Source organism: Apus apus, chromosome 1 (genome assembly GCF_020740795.1).
Source record: "Apus apus isolate bApuApu2 chromosome 1, bApuApu2.pri.cur, whole genome shotgun sequence".
NCBI lineage: Eukaryota > Metazoa > Chordata > Aves > Apodiformes > Apodidae > Apus > Apus apus.
The window spans coordinates 143882204-143901404 of NC_067282.1; the positions used below are offsets into that span (position 1 = coordinate 143882204).

At 39.8% G+C, this 19201-nt stretch overlaps 1 protein-coding gene across 1 annotated transcript in view; it reads right to left on the reverse strand.

Moving 5' to 3' along the window:
* Positions 1-3019: 3019 nt before the first annotated feature.
* The window catches only part of PKP2 (plakophilin 2), a 44416-nt gene continuing 28234 nt past the window's right edge, over positions 3020-19201 (reverse strand). The window contains exons 7-13 of the mRNA XM_051608236.1: positions 13389-13506; positions 11770-11931; positions 10747-10920; positions 10007-10160; positions 7602-7791; positions 6526-6613; positions 3020-4964 (exon numbers count right to left, since the gene is read on the reverse strand). Of these exons, the coding sequence (XP_051464196.1) occupies positions 4896-4964; positions 6526-6613; positions 7602-7791; positions 10007-10160; positions 10747-10920; positions 11770-11931; positions 13389-13506 (955 nt within the window). The 3' untranslated portion in view covers positions 3020-4895. The remainder of the gene's footprint in view (positions 4965-6525; positions 6614-7601; positions 7792-10006; positions 10161-10746; positions 10921-11769; positions 11932-13388; positions 13507-19201) is intronic.

The following is a 19201-nucleotide window of genomic DNA, read 5'->3' on the forward strand; positions in this document are numbered from 1 at the left end:
GAGCTGACAATACCTCTACTGTGTGTAATAAAATGTTTTTGGCTCTGATCATGTAAAATAAAACAGGCTTTTTTCCTCATCATATGCAAACCTATTAAAATATCCAAAGCATGACTGCAGAGAACAGCAAAACCCTGCTCAGTGCACATTATCTGTTATAACCCCCTTTTTGTCTTTGCTACATTTGAGCAAATCTCCCTGCTGGGTTTTCAGCGGGCTGATGTTGTGCAGCATCTAAAACAATACGCTAGGAGTAGATCCACATTATTGCATTAACACTTGATTCAAGCCTTGTCCCTGATGCTCTGTGATGTTGAGCTCAAACACGCATTTTCTCCAGTCTCATTTCTGCCCATTTCCAGACCTTTGTCTCATACCAGATGATGCCTTAAGGTCATGTTATCTTCCCCAAGGGCTTGGGTCTAGAGTGTGAGCCAGGAATGCAAACAGGTTTTAATCAGTAGCAGTTGAAGTAAAATAATGGAAGACCAGCTTCTGGTGTTGTAATATATTACAAAACATCAGTCTTATCACTTTGCATAGTTCGTGTGTGATTCACACTGTGACTGGTCCTGGTGGACAGGAGGATGACCATGTGCCCTTGTAGGCCAATGACATCCTGGGGTGTATTAGAAAGGGTGTGGTTAGTAGGTCAAGGGAGGTTCTTCTCCCCCTCTATTCTGCATTGGTGAGGACGCATCTAGAGTATTGCGTCCAGTTCTGGGCCCCTCAGTTCAAGAAGGACAGGGAACTGCTTGAAAGAGTCCAGTGCAGAGCCACAAAAGTGATTAAGGGAGTGGAACATCCCCTTATGAGGAAAGGCTGAGGGAGCTGGGTCTCTTTAGCTTGGAGGAGACCGAGGGGTGACCTCATCAATGTTTATAAATACGTTAAGGGCGAGTGTCAGGAGGATGGAGCCAGGCTTTTTTCAGTGATGTCCAGTGATAGGACAAGGGGCAATGGGTGCAAACTGGAACACAGGAGGTTCCACATAAACATCAGAAAAAAACTTTGCTTTACTGTGAGAGTGACAGAGCTCTGGAACAGGCTGCCCAGAGAGGTTGTGGAGTCTCCTTCTCTGGAGACATTCAAAACCCGCCTGGACACGTCCCTGTGTAAACCTAGGTGATCGTGCTCTGGCAGGGGGTTGGACTAGATGATCTTTCAAGGTCCCTTCCAACCCCTAAGATTCTGTGTGATTCTGTGACTGAGATCACTAGGCTATCTCAGGAACCCCCTGACCGCATGAGGGCTGTGAAGTGGTACTGTTGGGCTTTTTGGTCCTGAATCCTAAAGGCAGGAAAATGTAACACTTCTGGCAAGTGGGAGCCCAGGGGCTAAATACGGTAACAAGCAAAGGGACAGCTGGAGATCCATTCCCTAAGCTTCAATGAGTCATGTTTGAGGACACACTGCCAGGCTAAGCAGCAGCTGATGAAAGGGCTAGGATTGTACGATGGCTCATGATGGTGCCAGTCCATCTCACCTGCCATTTTGTATGTGCCCAGAAGGGAGTACTAAACCTTTCTGAATACGTAGCATGTTCCTACTCAAAAAACAAATGGAAAAATAAAAAATGCACAAAAAAAGCCAAGTATCCTAAACCCTGTATCCATGCACAATATAATGCAATATTTTATATAGTTTAATTCTATTTATCAAGAGAGAGGGAGAAGAAACAGCCCTAATAATGAGAAGCGATGACAGTAGAAAAAAGGTAGGAGCTTGAAATGAGGAAGGAAATTACTAATTCTCTGGCAATTAATTAATGTCTATATTCTGTAGTATCTACTACAACATTATCCATGCAATTAAGAGTTTCTAATAAAACAATTCAGTAAAAGGTGGTTGTACTGACTTGTTGCTAAGACACTATCTCAAGATAGCAGGACCTAGAGACAGTTAAACACTTTCTGAATATGACTTACTACATTTAAATTCAAGGTCTCAAATCTCCTCTCTGGAAAAGGGCAAGTGTGGGGGTTGTATTTCCCAAGTTGGCTGTGGTGAGGATGATTCTAATTGTGTTTGAGATCTCCAGTGGTGATATGGCCCATGGTAAAGTTTATTGGCAAAAACAAATTAAAGAGGGGGGTGAATACTGAGGTTTCCAGGTGCTCTGATAGGTCAGTAATACTGGACAAAAAGAGCTGTGGCAGATTTTTAAAGTAAAAATAAATGATTTGCAAGAGCACTCTGATGTCAATAGGAGCATTACATACCTTGCCTTCAGTAACACTCGCCTGCTGTAGAAAAGTTCAAGTCTCTCTACCTAGATTTGATTTAAAAAATTATTTTCCCTTTTAAAGGAAGGACTAAGACTTGAAAATATGTTTTCTGCAGCCCAGCAAGTAGGTTCACTAATAACAACAAAAAGCAAAGACAGGTTTTTTGCATTAGAGAGAACACTTTATTATTTCTCTGACTAACATTCTTTGCTTTCTTTGGAGCCCTGCTGAAATGTTTTTGATTGCGTACAAGTGGGAGATCAGTTGTAATAAGGCGTGTCATTGTTTCTCATCCCTGTTATAGCTTTCAGTTGTTGCCAGGTCTGATATTCTTCTTTATGACTTCTGAACACTGCTTTGATTTTAAAGGGACACTATCAAGAAAAATGACCTTAGAAGTTTACAACCCTTTCTTAAGGACATCTTACTGGGATTTAGATTATACTAAGTAAGACAGCTGAATATGCCCAGCATTCACCTTTTTTTTTTTTAAATAGCATATGAATTTCACAGAGCTAAACCAGTGCCTGAGTATTTCTAAGAGCTCCTTTCCTGATCTTTAGACTGCAGTTCTAAATTCCTGTGCTACTCTGTATTTAGGTACACTCTTTGTATATTAATTTTGCCCACCACGAAGTTTTGGGCAGTAAAAGTAGACTTGTGCACATTTCCTGCTGTTTATTCATCTGTGGCATACACCGAATTCCTTGAGTTAACAAGTTAGAAGTAAAAGTTACATTTTAATTGTCTGTTTTCTGTCATATTTTTTTAAAAAAATTTAAAAAACAATTTCCTCAACATGCGGTGCTTTAAGTTCGCTTCCCTTGTGTTGTTTTTGGACCTGGAGTATTTTGAAAATGACCTCTTAAAAAACAACAGTATTTTGAAAACCTCCTACTGGAATGCATTTGAGTTATTCAAAACAAATGCAGAGGATGAATAGACTATGAAAATGATCTCTGATGAGAAAGCAGTGTTGTTTGCTTAAATCTTTCAGGATATGTTCTGTTCTGCATGGGCATGTGGAACTTCCTGGGAACTCCATGAGAACTATGTGTATCTACCAGCAGAATTTCGCTCCTCGAGATCCAGAAATATGTTTAGACACAGTGCAATGTCAAAATCTACTGGTTGTAAATGTCTGGTAGGAGCTAGACCTTTGGCCAGGAGTGTTGAAGTGAAGAGGCCTGATGATCTCTTCTGTGAGGTCCCTACTTGAAGGATTATGCATCTCTTTCTGTACAAGAACAGCTGTAATAGCTCCTGTGCCAGCAGTTCAGGGTGGGGGTACAGCATGGGCTCCATTTGTGCCGGAAGGCTTAAGAGTACACGTACCAAAATCCCTGTTGCCATAAATGTAGCGTGGCTCCACTGGTTTCAGCAGCTGATGCCACATCATGTCAGCTGATAGTCCAATCCACAGAGCTTTCCACATTTATATATGAATGTTTTATTGTTTAATGGACAATTTAACTACTCGTTTGTTGAGATAAATCTCACTTACTAAAGGTATTAGGTGGGATTTTTCAGGGCTTCTTCTCCCTCTCTGAGTATCATACAATGGGAAGAGCCTTTAGGTGCTTAGGAATTTTTCTCCTGTTACCTATTCCCACATGTGCAGAACACAGTCCCTCAGTTATCACATTGCATGTAATTGCTGTAGGGAGCTGGATGATTTAAAGTAAGAGAACTCTAAGCAGAATCAGAGGAATTCCTTAAGCAACACAGAGTCTAACCAGAATCCTGTGTGTGCCTGTCTATTACTTCAAAAATAAAGACTCCATTCCCTTTACTATATATAGATTATCAACAGAACCAGTTTAAAAATGCAATTTTCTTAAAACAATCACTGAATCACCAGCAAATAACTCTTCTACCAATTAGCAAAGAATGATGGGTCTTAGTTCAGCCCAAAGTGTCTGACACATAGTGGTTCCAGATAAAATCTTTTCTGGACACAGTTACAAATTCCAGCAGCCATGTGAGGGAGGATGAAAGGAGCAAGGGATGGTAAGACCTATGTAAAATCAGTTTTAGTGCTGTTGCTGATGAAATCTCAAAGGAAAGAGGCTTAAGAACCAGTGAGCACAGGAACACAAGCAATACAAAACCAATAATTTTAACTTCATTGGTGATTTTATAATGCAGGTAGTGAAACAGTTTCTTGTGTATAGTCACAGAGTCTTGAGATATTCTTATTTAGCATGTGGGAAGAAACAAAAGGGTGAAAAATTACTATGTCTTGAGCAGTGCACTTGATGCTTATCCACTGTAGAAAACTATCTGTATAAAAGAGTCTGAAAAGAATTTGCTGCTGATCAGCATTTTAAACCTCTCTGTATAAATGCCTGTTATACTTAAGGCAGCCATCTGAAGCTCTGACTTTCAGGTCAACCTGGATGAAATTTCACTTCAGACATCCTGAAGAATCCATCTTTGGTTATTCTTGTATTGATATAAGCTTCTTAAACTGATACATACGGTGGCAACAAGGTAATTAGGATTAAAAAATAAACCAGCTATCCTCTGGTCACTCAAGTCCTATATGAAATCAGCCTCTTTCTTCCGAGATACTTGCTGGTTCATGATGGCAACACCAACCATGTGGAGATAGTTACATTAATTGATGTATGATCTCATTTTTCTTCAGTGCTCTTATGCTCTGATTCAATCTTTCAGTGAGTTATAGGCTTTTGTGGTCCGGGTATTGATGAAATCTGCCTTCTTAAAGTCAGCCTTTGGAATGAAAGAAACAGAATAATTAATTAATCTTCATGCTAGTTCTGCAAGGGAAGGGTGGGTTCAGCTGCCTAAAAGCCAGGAATGGAGCTATGGTGGGGCCTGGGCAGAGTCCTTTACAGTCAACAGAGCCAGAACAGGCATCTCCCAGAAGTGACTCCATTCAGTCTAAGATAGGTGAGATGAATCACTGCAGTTGCTTAACACTCTCCAATGACTGTATGGGGAGCCTATTCTTCTAGCTCAGCTCTACAGATTCCTAACTCTTAGGTAACTACTGTCAGCCGAGATTAACCCTATCTGAACAAAGAGTAGAGGGCAATGACAAAATGACTCAGAATTTTATCAGTCTCGTTTGATCAAGTGATTTCTGTTGCTCATTAAACTGGCTTATCAAAAATGTCTAGGCATTAGGTAGCCTGCAGCTTTCAGTGCTACATATTTCAGTGATATCTCTAGGGGACCCGATTAGCACAGGAACAGTAATCAGCTTTTTGAAAACTCAGATCCAACAAATGTATCTTAAAGGCATACACAAAGTACCAGTGACTTCAGAAAATTCATGCCATCAAGGATATTGCTGTACAGTAAAGTCAGGAATGTAGTTCCAAAAAAACCAGAGACAACAAAATCCAATTAAAGTTTATACGGGTACAGCACTCTTATTCTTGAACACAGAGTTCTGGTTTGTAGGTCAGCATACTGCTGAGTGATGGAAGACTGTTCAAGGATACTACACTAAGTAACTTTTTCAAATTTCAACTAAAAATCTACAAGAAGAAACAACCTGATTAATAAATGCTAAAGACTATAGCTTGAAAAATCAATTAGTTTCTGATTATAAGGTATTTTGGGTGACAGGAATTCTGAATGGCAAGATAACAAGGAATGAAACCAGTTTGAAATGCAGGCTGAGGGTAGATAGGTTGAAGTCAACCCAGCTGTGTGTTGAAAAGCAGTCATAGAGCTTCAAAAAGAAAGAAAGAAACTGGTTTGTTGGCAACTTCATGCTGGTCATTTTTTTGTTGATTTTGACTGTGGCAGTAAATGTTTGCCAACACCTTTCCCAGGCCCTACCTTTTTGTCTGAATGTAACTAACACCTGGGCTCACAGACCGTACAAACAACAGGGAGAACAAACTGCTCTGATTTTGAAGCAGCCAGCTGCCTCACCCTGCCTTGGTTTTTGCTGGCACCTCAGGCCTTCTGTGTCAGGTTGGTTCAGTCACTTGGTGGATGGACACCTACTGTGCATCACTTCTCAGCATTTGAGACTTCTGGCAAACAGCCACAATGTTTTTCATAAACTTTGCTAGTGGATATAAAGCCACAGAAGGAAAGAATATGAACACAGATAAGCAAAATTAAAGGGCACACATTCATTACTTGTGCAGGACTATATACAATTAATAGAAACACCAAATTCATACACTACTCGAAATCCTGTCATGGGCTGGTTTTTAACAATGCAGAAGTGCCAAGGGCCCCAGAGAACAAACAAGAGGGTTTTAAATCTGAAATGACAGATTACAAATCTTTGCTCTAACCCAGATCTTACCTTTTTGTACACACTGTGGAGATCAGTATGTGACCACAAGGAGTAGAGGAGGACTGAGGCCGCCCGACTAGCTTTGCTGAACATACTACTGCAATTTTGTGAAAAGAATGATAAAACATGTTTAAATTCCCACTTCCTAATCACAATGCGTGTGCAGACGTCAGCAAACGTAACCTTGTAGCATTCATTCTGTTTATCTTTCATTCTAATTACTGTTTTATTGCTCTTCAGGTATTCTAGCACATTTCATGCAGCCCTGACTACTGAAACAAATGAAAAATGCCTTCTTGCTTCAAGTATTCTTCAAAATTAGGGAGAAATTAAGTACTTTACAGCCTTCATCTGAGAGCAGCTAACATACTGTTCATATTCAGTTTAGGGAAATACAACATTCAACATAACAGGCATTCAGAAAGATCTTTCCAGCAGGTAAAATCTCTGGTTAATTAAATAAGATTTAAACTACATAGAGCCTCATGAAGCCTTCTTTATGAAGCGGAATTTCCTCTTCTGTTTAGTAAAATGAGAGAAAGGCTAACAGAATTAATTCATATTCACAAAGCATTAATTTTTCTATTTTGAATAAACATTGGTTGCATATGATTACATATTAAATAAATGATTAAAAGAAACTCAACATCTGTTATCTGAAATGCTCCTTTAAAATATTTTTTAGGTACAGTTCTATCTGCTTTATAAAATGTATCTCTGCACTTTTCTGATAAAAATCAGGGCTGTGTTAGAAACTTTTTTGGGACAGGTCAGCCACTTCATATATCAGAATATATGTTGTGCCATTATCTTCTGAGAAGTTATTTAAAATGCTGGAACATGGCAAATGTAGCTGTGGATGGAACAGTTGCTACTAGAGATTTTTCTGTATGGAACAGTTGTTATTAGATTTTTCTGTATTTCCCAGTATGTGCAATTCTATTCACATCACAATCACTTATTTAAGCTGTGCTGTAACTCAAGATGCAATATTTTTTCATCCTAAGTGGAAGAGGTTCCAGTTTTGTTGTTTTTTTTTTCCCCAGGGAAAGAAGGGAGAGGGGAAGGCTTCTCAACCATCTTACCTGTCATTCATGCTGATGGTAATAATCTTTGGTAGGCCATCGGCACTCAGGAGAAGTCGTGCATTGTGTGAATTGCTCTGTGTCAAATTGTACAAGGTGTAGCAGATGGATGCTGTGGTTTCACAGACAATATCAGACCCTGGGGCAGACTCGGGAAGTATCGAGACCAAATCAGGCAAAACTTCTCTAGCTACAAGTTGGAAGAGAGACAAGCAATTCCATTACCAACAGGTGCAGATTTATCTAGGGGTCCTACAAGACCTTATTGCTCCCATTAGCAGCTACCAGGGTGCTGTGTGTCCCATGACAGAGTCAAGGTTTCAAACCTGCATTACAATCCCACATTTTAGGTTAAGCTGTGTCTGCACTGAATCTGACATGATGTATTTTGCCTCCTACACAAAATATGAATACCTTGTGTACTGCAGGGATGTCAGCAGTCATGTGCTAGCAGCAGGCTGCCACTTGCTGAGGAACCCTATGTGTTCTACAGGTATAGTGACACACAGCAAACTGAGAAAGGGTGACTGCAGCACAACTGTTAGTGTGGCACTTGTCAGTCATCAGCTGTAAAGGGATGCAAACTCTCAGCCTTCTGAACCTGTGTGTCAGCTATTTATTTAAGAAGAACATCATATTCTGAAGTCCACTCTTACTCAAGAAACACTCATCACTTTAACCACACTGGATTTGACCCTATCAGCCACCTGAACAGCAGCTGAGTCCTACTTTACGCTGTGAGATCTGTGCCATGGGGACCAGAGCTAACGGAGCAAATTATAAGAATCGGCAAGAGCTCAGAGCCAGATGCTCCCACTGGAAGAACTAGAACTGGGCAGTAGTTTGGGGCTATTTGGGGCCATTCTCCTCTCCCTACCTGTGTTCCACTTAGATGAAGTGCTTTGCTCTCTGTGAGTTCCATTCATTCCTCCAGATGGGTGTGTGATAAGGTTCATGAATATTGAGACTACACTACATCCAATTAAAAAAAAGGACCTTTAAAACAGAATGAACCACCTGCTATGCTAAGTATCTCTGATAGTCCATTCTTTCTTCCATTGGCAAACCAAGGCAGGCAATTTTCAGAATGTACACTTGGAGTATCTTGAAAACGCCCGCTCAGAACAAATGTTATTTTTTCAAGTAAGAAAGAAATTTTCTGCTGTTTTCCAATCATTTTAGAGATGTTTTCTATTACATTGATCTCAATTTGGTATCAAGGGTTATTTTTGCTTGATAAATAAACTTTTGTCTAGGAAAGAGTATGCTCTTTTAAATGTTTTCCTTTGGCCAAAATTATTGGGACAATTTGACCTGAATTCACTACGTTTTCAGTAAATAAAAAATAATACCTTTTCATGAAGAAAATTCCCCCAGTTCTCTCTATCATGAGTAAAACAAGAAAATGACAGTGAATGTGGAAGATGATACATCTTTCTCCAAAACTTCATGGTATACTGTCTTCCCCACATTTATTCATAAATCGTTTTTCCTGCTGAAATTGCAGCTTCTCCTCAGTTGCCTTCCTACTCTTTCTGGGGGATTCACAATTTGTAATTTTTAACACCATATGGATTATCTCTTTGAAATCAGGCCAAAAAACATGTTACAATATTTTCATTAATAAGGAATGTCCTCTGGGGATTAAACAGTGCCCAAGAGACTGTCCTGCAGAATTCTGGAGACTAAGCTGTCCCATGTATGCCTATAATTTCCCCTTCCCCCTTTGATGGGAACACAGAAAAGGAAAAAAAAAAAAGTGAATTCATTTTATCACGAGGAAAAAATTTCAAATATACATTGAACTGAAAAGAGAACACTCAGAATAGAAATGGCTTCTGATGTGAAAATAATTATAACATTTAAGAAATTGGGTTCTCTAAAAAGACTGAAATATTTTCTCTGTAGCATCTTCTAGCTTCCATTCTCAAAAAACTTATGCAGGAAAACTGTGAGCTGTAAGCTTCCAAAGCTTTATGTCTATCAGAAGAAAACATGATCTTTGCTAGAAGAATTAGAGATGTTCTATGTTTTTTCACAAAGGATTCCACAGCTGTGGTAGCACAGAGCTTGGCACTAACCTTCCTTTACCCTACTTTAAGTAGAAGAAAAACTCCCTCCCCAAATCAGTGCAGATTTTACTTCCATTATATATTTTTTGAAAGTAATACTAATAGAAGTATCTGATGAGGAATACACAACTTAGAGAAAACTTGAGGTTAGAGCCTTTTTTTAGGCAAAACTCCTTTATTTTCAACAGTGTATAAAGTCTGCAAGTATCTGACCTAAAAATCTACTACACTCTCCTACCAGGTTTTTTCATGTTTCTTTTTCTGCAGAAGGAAACTTCCAGGTAAAGAGAGCAGGGAAAGAAAGCCCAACAGACAATGTTAGTCTTTGCTCACCTATATCACTTTGCAGAGAGGTGTTGCGAGACAAGTTCCTGAGCAGTGAGACTGCTGTCTTCTTTACTGTTGGATGGCTCACATGCAGCATATTTCGAATACTTGGAAGGCCATTTGCCTTCTGAACAACAGTCCGGGCCACCGCAAACGGCATCTGTTATAAGGCACGTGTCATTCCCATGAAAGTACAGCCACTTAAAAAACCACAACGGCTTCTCTACATCAATATAAGAACGTTTAAAATACTTTAAATCCAGAGCTACCTACGAGCTGCACAGAAAATGAAGGTGATCTAGAAGAAATTTTGAGCCCTCTTTCTCTCACGTGCACTTTGGCCAGTTCCTCAGGCAGAGGTCCTTAGTTTCTTTACCACAATAGGGATCTGTAGTTGTGTCAGTGCCTTCTTCTGCCTACAGGACTGACTGCGTTCCACAAAACCCCTTTCTGGGCCTTTTAACATCTACTCATCCCTCATGGTGCAACAAATTAGCAAACTGGTGTGGAGGTGTACATAGAGTGACAAAAAGCAGTACTCTTATTTGCCAAGAAAGAAATAGCTGCACTGCTGGTGAATGACTTTCCTTTCAATGTCCCTTGATTTCCTTGATTGCGCCTGTGAGCCAGTGACCTGACACTGCTTACTTGAGCTCAGTGCAGAGAACATGTTGCACTGCAGCTCTAAACTCTATACATTCACATTAAGAACTAAAAGACAAGAAAAAGAAACAAAGCTGACTTACTGGTCCAGTGCCAGCTGTGAGGTTTTGAAGAGCTCCAAGGGATGCTTCTTGGGTATAATTTCTGGTACTCTTTGCTATTAAGGAGATATATATCCTAATCAGTGTGGAATGCCAGAGTGATTCAATACCTCTGGGACTGCTCTTTTCCTCAGGAAGCGGGGTGTCCTGCTGCTTCTAAACATGTAAACAGATCAAACCTTTAGAAATCATGACTTTATATGAGATAATGCATCACAAGCTACAGTAGCCATTTTGTAACTTTCTATGACCAGCTCATTTGCAGATTGTCAAGTTGCAAACTCAAATGACAACGTGTAAAATTTCAATATTTAACAAGAGTGGCCACTCCATCCAAAAAGAGGATATAGGTATGGGGGAAGCTGCTTCTCATCTCTCAGCAACTGACACTAGGGCTCAAGGTTAATGAGAAACAGAAACGGCCAGCTAGAGTTGTACTGGAGATGGAACAGAGAAGGCAGAATACACTCCAGCAAAACCAATAGATGAGGAAGGGTCATTAATCCTTTTCTTTCACTTTCACCCTCTGTCATACCTGTTTTCCCTCCAACAATTCCCAGTTGTCAGAATACATGTGATCTGTACCACATGGCATCAGAAGAAGAGGACCTAGGATAGCTCAAAGGCCAGCAAGTCATGGAAATGGCAAGTCGCCTTGTGCTGATTTCACTGGGGAAAGAACCACAAAATCCACTTGCTGGTAGGGCACTTGCAAAATTGCCATACATGGAACAGATGCCACTTAGATCCATCAGAGGGGATGAAACTGAGTGGCAGTATTCCTCAACCAATGTAACAGTGAATTCCTAAGTAATTTTTATCATCAGCAGCTGAACAAGATAATGTGTTTTAGGAAAGGCCACCCGTAAATTTGCATTTTGGTGGCAAGTAAATGTCATACAACCCTATACATCAATAACAGACTGTTAATTAGATCAGAGCCTTAGTCTCCAGAAGTTGCTACAACTGATTAACAAATGAGTTGTTAGTAAACATGTGCTTTACCTCTTTTACTTTTCTGCTCCGTGTTCCAAAACAGCCTGGTGTTTTATCATTGCTAGAAATATTTCTTCTTTGCATATATATGCTCTGGACATAGCTCTCAGGGAGCTCTGTCTCTAGCTGGTAGGAAAGATTGTGAAGAATGCACACACAGTTTTCTGTGGCCTAAAATAACAAAAGAATACAAATCTTGAAAGCTTTGGCATGCATTGAAAGGACATGTACAGGCATGGGAAGAGCTTTCAGTTCTGGATCTTCAACAACCAACTGCAGAGCTTCTAATAGCTTACAGAGAGCCAGTTCTCCCTGCCAGTGATTCACAAGGCTGCATATACACTGATAGATTAAACATGCTGTGGGATGCTCCTGAACACTGCAGCCAACTGGCACACAGGGTTTGCATTCAGAGCAGGGTACATGCCTGTTGGAAATGGTCCTGGGACATTAAAACTCCTGAATTTTGCTTGGGAATTGTTTGGGCAAGTGCTATTTGGCAAAGACCAGAAGTGTTCCAAGGAATGTTTAGGAGCTTAAGACTAAAGGTGATCACGTACACGTCTTGCTGTGGCATCAGCAAAAGGGAAGTTTGGTGTATTTCCTAGGAGGAAGCACTTTTCTGAGGTAGAATGCTTTTTAAAATCAGTTGTGCCTTTCTGGGCATGCTTAAGGTCAGGTCTACATTTTCTGAATTATGAGTTTAGTGGCAAATACTTTTATTACTAGTTCCTCCTTTTTTGAAAGCAAAAAATAATGAGTGGTTTTAAGACAAAATGCAGCAGGGCACAAGTGTAACATGCTGGTTTCTCCCTGAAGCTAATGGCACTGAATACAGAGAGATGGAGAAGCTCCAGTAATTAATCCTAGCTATAAATGTGCAGTAATTACCACTACACAGCACAAGTTATAGCAGGTAGGCCAGAAGTGCCCCACAGGCTGAGGCTAACCTTCTCATAAGTGATGGCCCATCTTCTAACCCAGCTAAAACACAGGCATCTAGTCTAAGCAGTGCTCAGGGTTCATCTGCAGTCAGTGGTGGGAGGAACAGAATGACAGGCACTGGCTCCTTGAGGTGTCCATATCCTTGTATTTACTGGCTTAGGAAGCAAGTAAAACTTCTAAAAAACCTAGGAAAATTAATGTAATTCTAAATCACTCAAGTTCCTTAATTACACTGCTACCCAAAGGGATTTAGATTCTTCATTTCCTATGTGGTATATAGGACCGAATATACAGGAGAGTAACCAGATTTTTTTTTTTAATCTTCTACCTAGCCAGCTCTCTGATACAACTAAAAGGTAATACATGACTCTTCAGGTGTTTTGGTAACTCTGAAAGCTGTGACTTTATGTTACTTTTTTAAAAAAGGCAGAAGTTTCTAGGTCTCTCTGGTGATTCTGGAAATGCTTTTCGAACACTAAGGTATGTTATTACTTTAGACTGCAGGACAAAAATACTTAAAAAAGTTTCCTACTGGACTTTGATCTTTGATGACAGTTCTAAAACCCCTGGCAATAAGGATAAATCTGGCTATTACATTACAACTGTTTTGGAACATTGAATTTCTAAACAAAAAAAAGTTCTCTATCACAATTTTTCCGAGGACCTTTCATCTCAAAGAATACCTTGTCATTAGGTTCGTGGTCTGCAATAGTTCCTTGAATATAATACACAAGAGAATCAATCAAGCCGTCGCATTCTCTCATCTTTTTCCTTCCTTCTGGGCCAGCTGAGCTCATGTTTCTGTGCAGGAAGGAATATGTTGGTGAGAAGACATTTAGTCACAGATATTTGCTTCAGATCCTCTGACAAACTTTTCCAGCTAAATCTGAAAGATACTGAAGTTAAGGTTGACTGCTTCCTTACTTCAGAGCTGTAAAATAATCTGAGCCTCTGCTAAGCAAAACTTTCACTTCAGTGCACTCCCAAACAAAAAGAAAGAATCAAGAAAAACAACTATTGTGTTTGGATGGATAAAGTAAGACCTGACTCAAATCTTCATCTTGAAGTTGAATCAAGTCTTTCTAAACAGTCAAACAAACTAGAGGTTTTTTCCATTGTTCTATTTTTAGTTCTATTTTTAATATTTAGGACAGTAGCTATGTCAAGGTGTCAGAGGAAAAATGCCTGTAAAAATTTCTATGCACACAAATGTCCTTTAGTGCTTACCTATACACAGCCAGTTCTTAATCCCAGATGACCCATGAATGGACACATGTTCTGAGAGTTCGAGCAACATTTTTACATAGTTACATAAAGATAACTGATGTCAGGGTTAAGGGGCCTAATTTTCGTGCCAATACACGGGCTGGTGGAAATGCTCTGAAGGGTGCTAGTGGGCAAGTGGGGATGCTAACACAGCTGAGCTGGGAGGTCTGAGCAGGAGTGTGGTCCCACACCTGGTGAGAAGATGAGGGGCTGAATCATGAAGTGGCTGCCACTTGCCATTACTGCCAGACCAGCAGAGTGAGACAAGGAAGAGGAATAAACACACCAAGCTCAGCTGGTTCCCAGCTTCCCAGAGCTGTTGGCACCTAAGCAGGAAAAGGCTGAAGCTGCTAGAAGCTGCTCAGAGAACAAAACACCAGATGCCTCTGCATATACCTTCTGCTGTTCCACCCCAGCAGCTCAGACATTGCCCTGCATGCTTTCTGCATCCTCCAGACCCAAAGTAAGCCACTGTTTGCCTGGCTTTCTGGTAACATTTTCTGCACTTTGTGGTAACAAAATGAATTATGAAAGTGATTTAAAAGCTCTTGAAAAGCCAAACACACACTTGCTGCTGGAAGTTTGGCTCTAAGTAAGATACTGATTTCCAGGGAAGTAACAACACTTCCAATTTTGGGGTGTAATTATTTTTATAACTGAACAAACTCTGAATTATGGAGTGCTGGAATTCTAAACCTAGGCCTCATTATTTTGGACTCCCGCAGCTCTGCTGGCCAAAAGGCTGCACACAGTATCACATTCCAGCTTCTTTGTTTGAAATAACATTAATTACAACCCAATGTTAGCATCCATCACAAAGAGAGAAGGTCAAGTTTCTTTAGATAGTTTCAGGGTGTTTACTTCGCATGCTTACTTTACCCACTGAAAATTACAATGGTTTAAAGTGTTATTAATGACAAAGCCAATGAGGTACAGCTTTAAGCTTCCCTGTGGCTTATGTTTGTAAAACGAATGTCGCATTTTTTACACTGTCAATGAGGTTGTTTTCTTTTTTTGGCTCTGGGAAGTATATATTCAGATTAAATACTAACACATTGTAATTATACTTTTACTTTAGGTCACGCTGTTAACCATATACCTTATTATGAGTTAATTTATTTTATAATGAATTATATGTTACATAATCAATATCCAGATTCCTCAATATCTCCTCCTACAGACACCACCCCTTTGGAATTTAATTTTACCTAGATTTGTCACAATCAAGGCATGTCACCCTTTCATATGTTTATGGTTATGCTGACAGAAATGTACTCGTTACAGGCCTTCTAGCACATAGCAAAAATAGTTTCTGAGGCACACAGACTAAAAATACTACTAAAAGATAAGTGTGGAATTTTCCTCACCAAAGACACTTCAGCTGATCCAGTAGGTTATTCTAAAAGTCCCCAACCTTTTTGGTGACTACGATCATGCTTAATGACTGCACAAGGACAGGCCATCACCTGGCTTTGCTCTCTAGCATGACAATGGTGGGGCACATAGCTTTGTAGCTCAGGAGGCAGAGAAGAGCCTGAATCAGAGGCACTGTCCTATTCTGCAAAGGAAATTAGCATTGAACTCTGTTTTCATTAAGAAGCTGATTCTCAACTGCTCATCCAGTTAGAAATACTGGTGTGTGTCTGTGTGCACATCTGTACAAATATGGCCACTCCATTCCTTACCTTTCCCTGGTTCCTTATCACCATAATGTGGACTGGGAAAGGAAGAGCTTGTCTCCCACTCACCCAATTACAGTTGTAACCACCTTACACTGAATAGGGTCAGATTTGGTTTGAAGGCAGGGAAGAGCATTTCAGGCAAAACCTCAGTGGACAGTTTGCTAATTGAAGCTTGAGAAATTCCAGGAAATAAAAATATAAGATTGGGAAAAGAGAAATGTTTCTGAGAAGAGTAAATAAATAAATAATAATTTTGAAACAATAGCAAGATTTTGCTTAGAAAATTGCAAAACTGACTTCATCTTGGCTTCCTAAAATCTGAACTTCCTGACAACTGGAACGCCTCTCTCTGAAATCAGAAGTTAGATTATATTGTAATGGAGCTCTTGGAGGCCTTGAAATACTCATTGCTTTGGCAATGGCCTTGGTCAGGCTGGACCAGTATTGTGGCTGCTAGCAACCCCCATGGTAAGACTTCAGGGCTACCTAGAAATCTTCAAGTTTGCTGTGCAAGTTTGTTTTATTTGCATTTCATCAGAAGTACACCAAGACAAATACATCTGTGGAAAAAGGATCAGCTGCAGTCAAGATAAAAGACTCTTCTCATAGAAACACTATTCTGCTACACTGTTCCTGGTGCAGCATGGGGAGAAGGCAGCCTTAGGGAGACATTGCTTCTGGTAGGGATGCTCTCTCTTGAACGACTCAGAACCTATGTTTTGGCATCACCTAACTATTAAAAATCACAGACTTCTGGCATTGTTAAATGTGATAATCCAGGTGACGTGTCCAAACTATACCACATGCTAATGTGAATGCACTGTATCTATCTATGTGCCCCATTCATCTCACCCCGTATTTGCTGCTTCTGTTCTCTCTTGCATATACAAGTGGTGTAACTCTACCTGTAACCAAAACAGCTGTTTGCCCATGTTCCTGGGGTGTTTGTGGAGCATCAGTTAATTCCCTACTGTGAATTTTTTTTTTTTATCCAGAGATGTGAGGTAAATACTAAGAAATGTAATCTAATAAAATCAAGTATGATTTTGAAAGGAAGCAGAAAGATAATCTGTTAGATTGCAAATGGCACCAAATGAAAGGGATACTCCCTTTAAGCCAGCACTGAGCACTGGCCAGCTATGTTGGAAAAGGTTTTTGTACTCCTGTGAATGATCCACACAACTGATAAGAAGAGGGCTCTTGCTCCTGGGACTCATTCTTTTACACCTGGTAATTTGACTTTAACTTAATTACGTTATAACAATTTCCAGAAGTAGTTCAGGAAATTCTATTCCCTTCATGCCTTATACAATTCAAAAATGCAACAGGGAGGGAAAGGTATCTGAAAATCTACTTAGTAACTGCAGAGGCCAAGCTGCAAGCTGCTTGCTGGAAATACCAAAATTCCTTTCAGGAATTGGGGGAGCAGATAAACTGAAGAGGAGGCCAGAGAAGATAAGAATGGATGGATGGAAATAAACTTAAAGGAATGGCAAAGCTCTGCAAGAGGCCTTAGTTCAAAGACTTGTTATCATCAGTCATTTGTTTTACGTTCTAAGAAGCTTCCAGTATGAAACCGAGCTGCCAGTACACTTCACAAACACAGTGAGAGCTTTGGCTTCACTTCTCTTCAAAGCAATTGGAAGTAGATGGTTACACAGCCTCCTGGTGTGAAATGCAATGATACTGCTTCCTCCATCTACAGCTTTCCACTGTCCTTGTGGATCACTCTGTAATTCACAAAGAGCTTAAAAGAGAGATGGGACAGACAAAGCATGAGGACAGACTTATTGGAGGAAGAAGCTAAGTACCTTGAAGATTTCTACCCATTTGTATTGGAATGGGAGACAAAACTATTACATGTAGGACTTTCAGAAAAAAAAAACAAAAAAAAATGACTTTACCTTTAAAATCCAATAAGATTTCCCTGCAGAAGTCTGCAATACTCCTCTAGATAGCTTAATACACCAGTTTTTACCTGTTCAGCTTGTTGTCAGGCCACCAGTGAATTTTTTTTATTTGGCTTACTCTGTTCAGGGGACAGTGCTTTTTACCATATTTGAGGACTAAACACCATCATTACTTAATTTAACTGCTAATGCAGACTTGTGTGGTGTACATAGCTTCTTTTTATCCTTTTTATTATATTCAACTTTGTGACCTGCGATTTCTGTAAAACTGTGTTAGAAACAAAGCCGTAAGATGAATTACAGAGCTAGAGGATGGGATTAAGAAATCTTTCTAACATCAGACTTCCTTATCTCTGACTGCAAACACTGGAGCAGGCAGCCAAGATTCAGGACTCCAAAATATTTCTGGCAATAATTGATTAGCAGAACTGAGAGTGACCTGGTCATTCACTCATTCCAGTGTTAGTATCTCCAATATTATCTGCTAGATGTGGATTCACTCCTCTTGAAATTCTGTCAAAGCAGACGAAGAGAGCTTTAATTTCTTAGCTGGTAACTGTGTGTGGCACAACGCATACACCCATGTCAGAAGATAACATCACATTTGGACTCTGGGTGTGCCTTTCAGTCAGTAAGTGCATGTGATTTTTGAAAAAAAGATTTGGCTTTCTCTTATAACTAAGTACTATACCATGCATAATGTATTGCACTTCAAAGTACTATTTTTACCCTGTAATAGAAGCTGCAGGCTATAGACTTTATCAACATGAACAACATGTTAGTATTACAAAAGGAAAGACTAATTAGAGATTTATATTCTGGCGAATATTTATACGCCTTAAACATCTTCATTAGCAACATCATTCCCTCAGTACACAGTTTTTTGCTTTGTGATTTGCTCTTTTACTTTTGTTTGTAAATTAATACACCAGGAAGGAATACTTCTAGTTACCTGATTTGAAGGTGTGTTAATTTCTAATAAAGAGATGCAAACTGATTAATCTTAAAAATCTCAGATATTTGGTCTGTACAAATATGGCAAGCCTCATTAAAAACTGTTCTCTCCTCGAAAGCATACTGGCAAACCTGCAAATCAACCTCACCAGTGAATTTTCAAGCCCTTCATGTTCTAATTATAATTTTCAGTGTTCAAGCTCCTAAAAATTAGAAGGACTAGAATGTGGACATCATATTTTTTAAATAGGCCATGTGTGCTTGAGCATCTAGATAAGAGAAGTTTGAGAGACTTTTCATTAAGGCTGCAGAGCTAACTGCGGCCCCACCCACTGACTTTCTGTAGGGTGAGGTATGTTCAGAATCTCCTTTCATTTAATTTAAGACAACTTGGCTTCTGTTATGCCTGATTTGTCACACATCAATTCCTGTCAAGTTGCAGCAATAAGCTCAGAAAGAGTGATACCATGCTAGAACTGAGAATGATCCTGTGCCCCCACTGGCTGGCTCATGGGGAAGAGACAGTTCCAGAGACCAAAAGCGGGAGAGGAGCAGGTCATGCCACCCCAGAGTGGCACAGCTAATGACCAGACTGGTTTATGTACAAACACAGCTAGGGCTAATTAATATGAGAAAGACAACCTGCTTCATTTCATAGGCATCACGACTAGCATTCACCTAGAG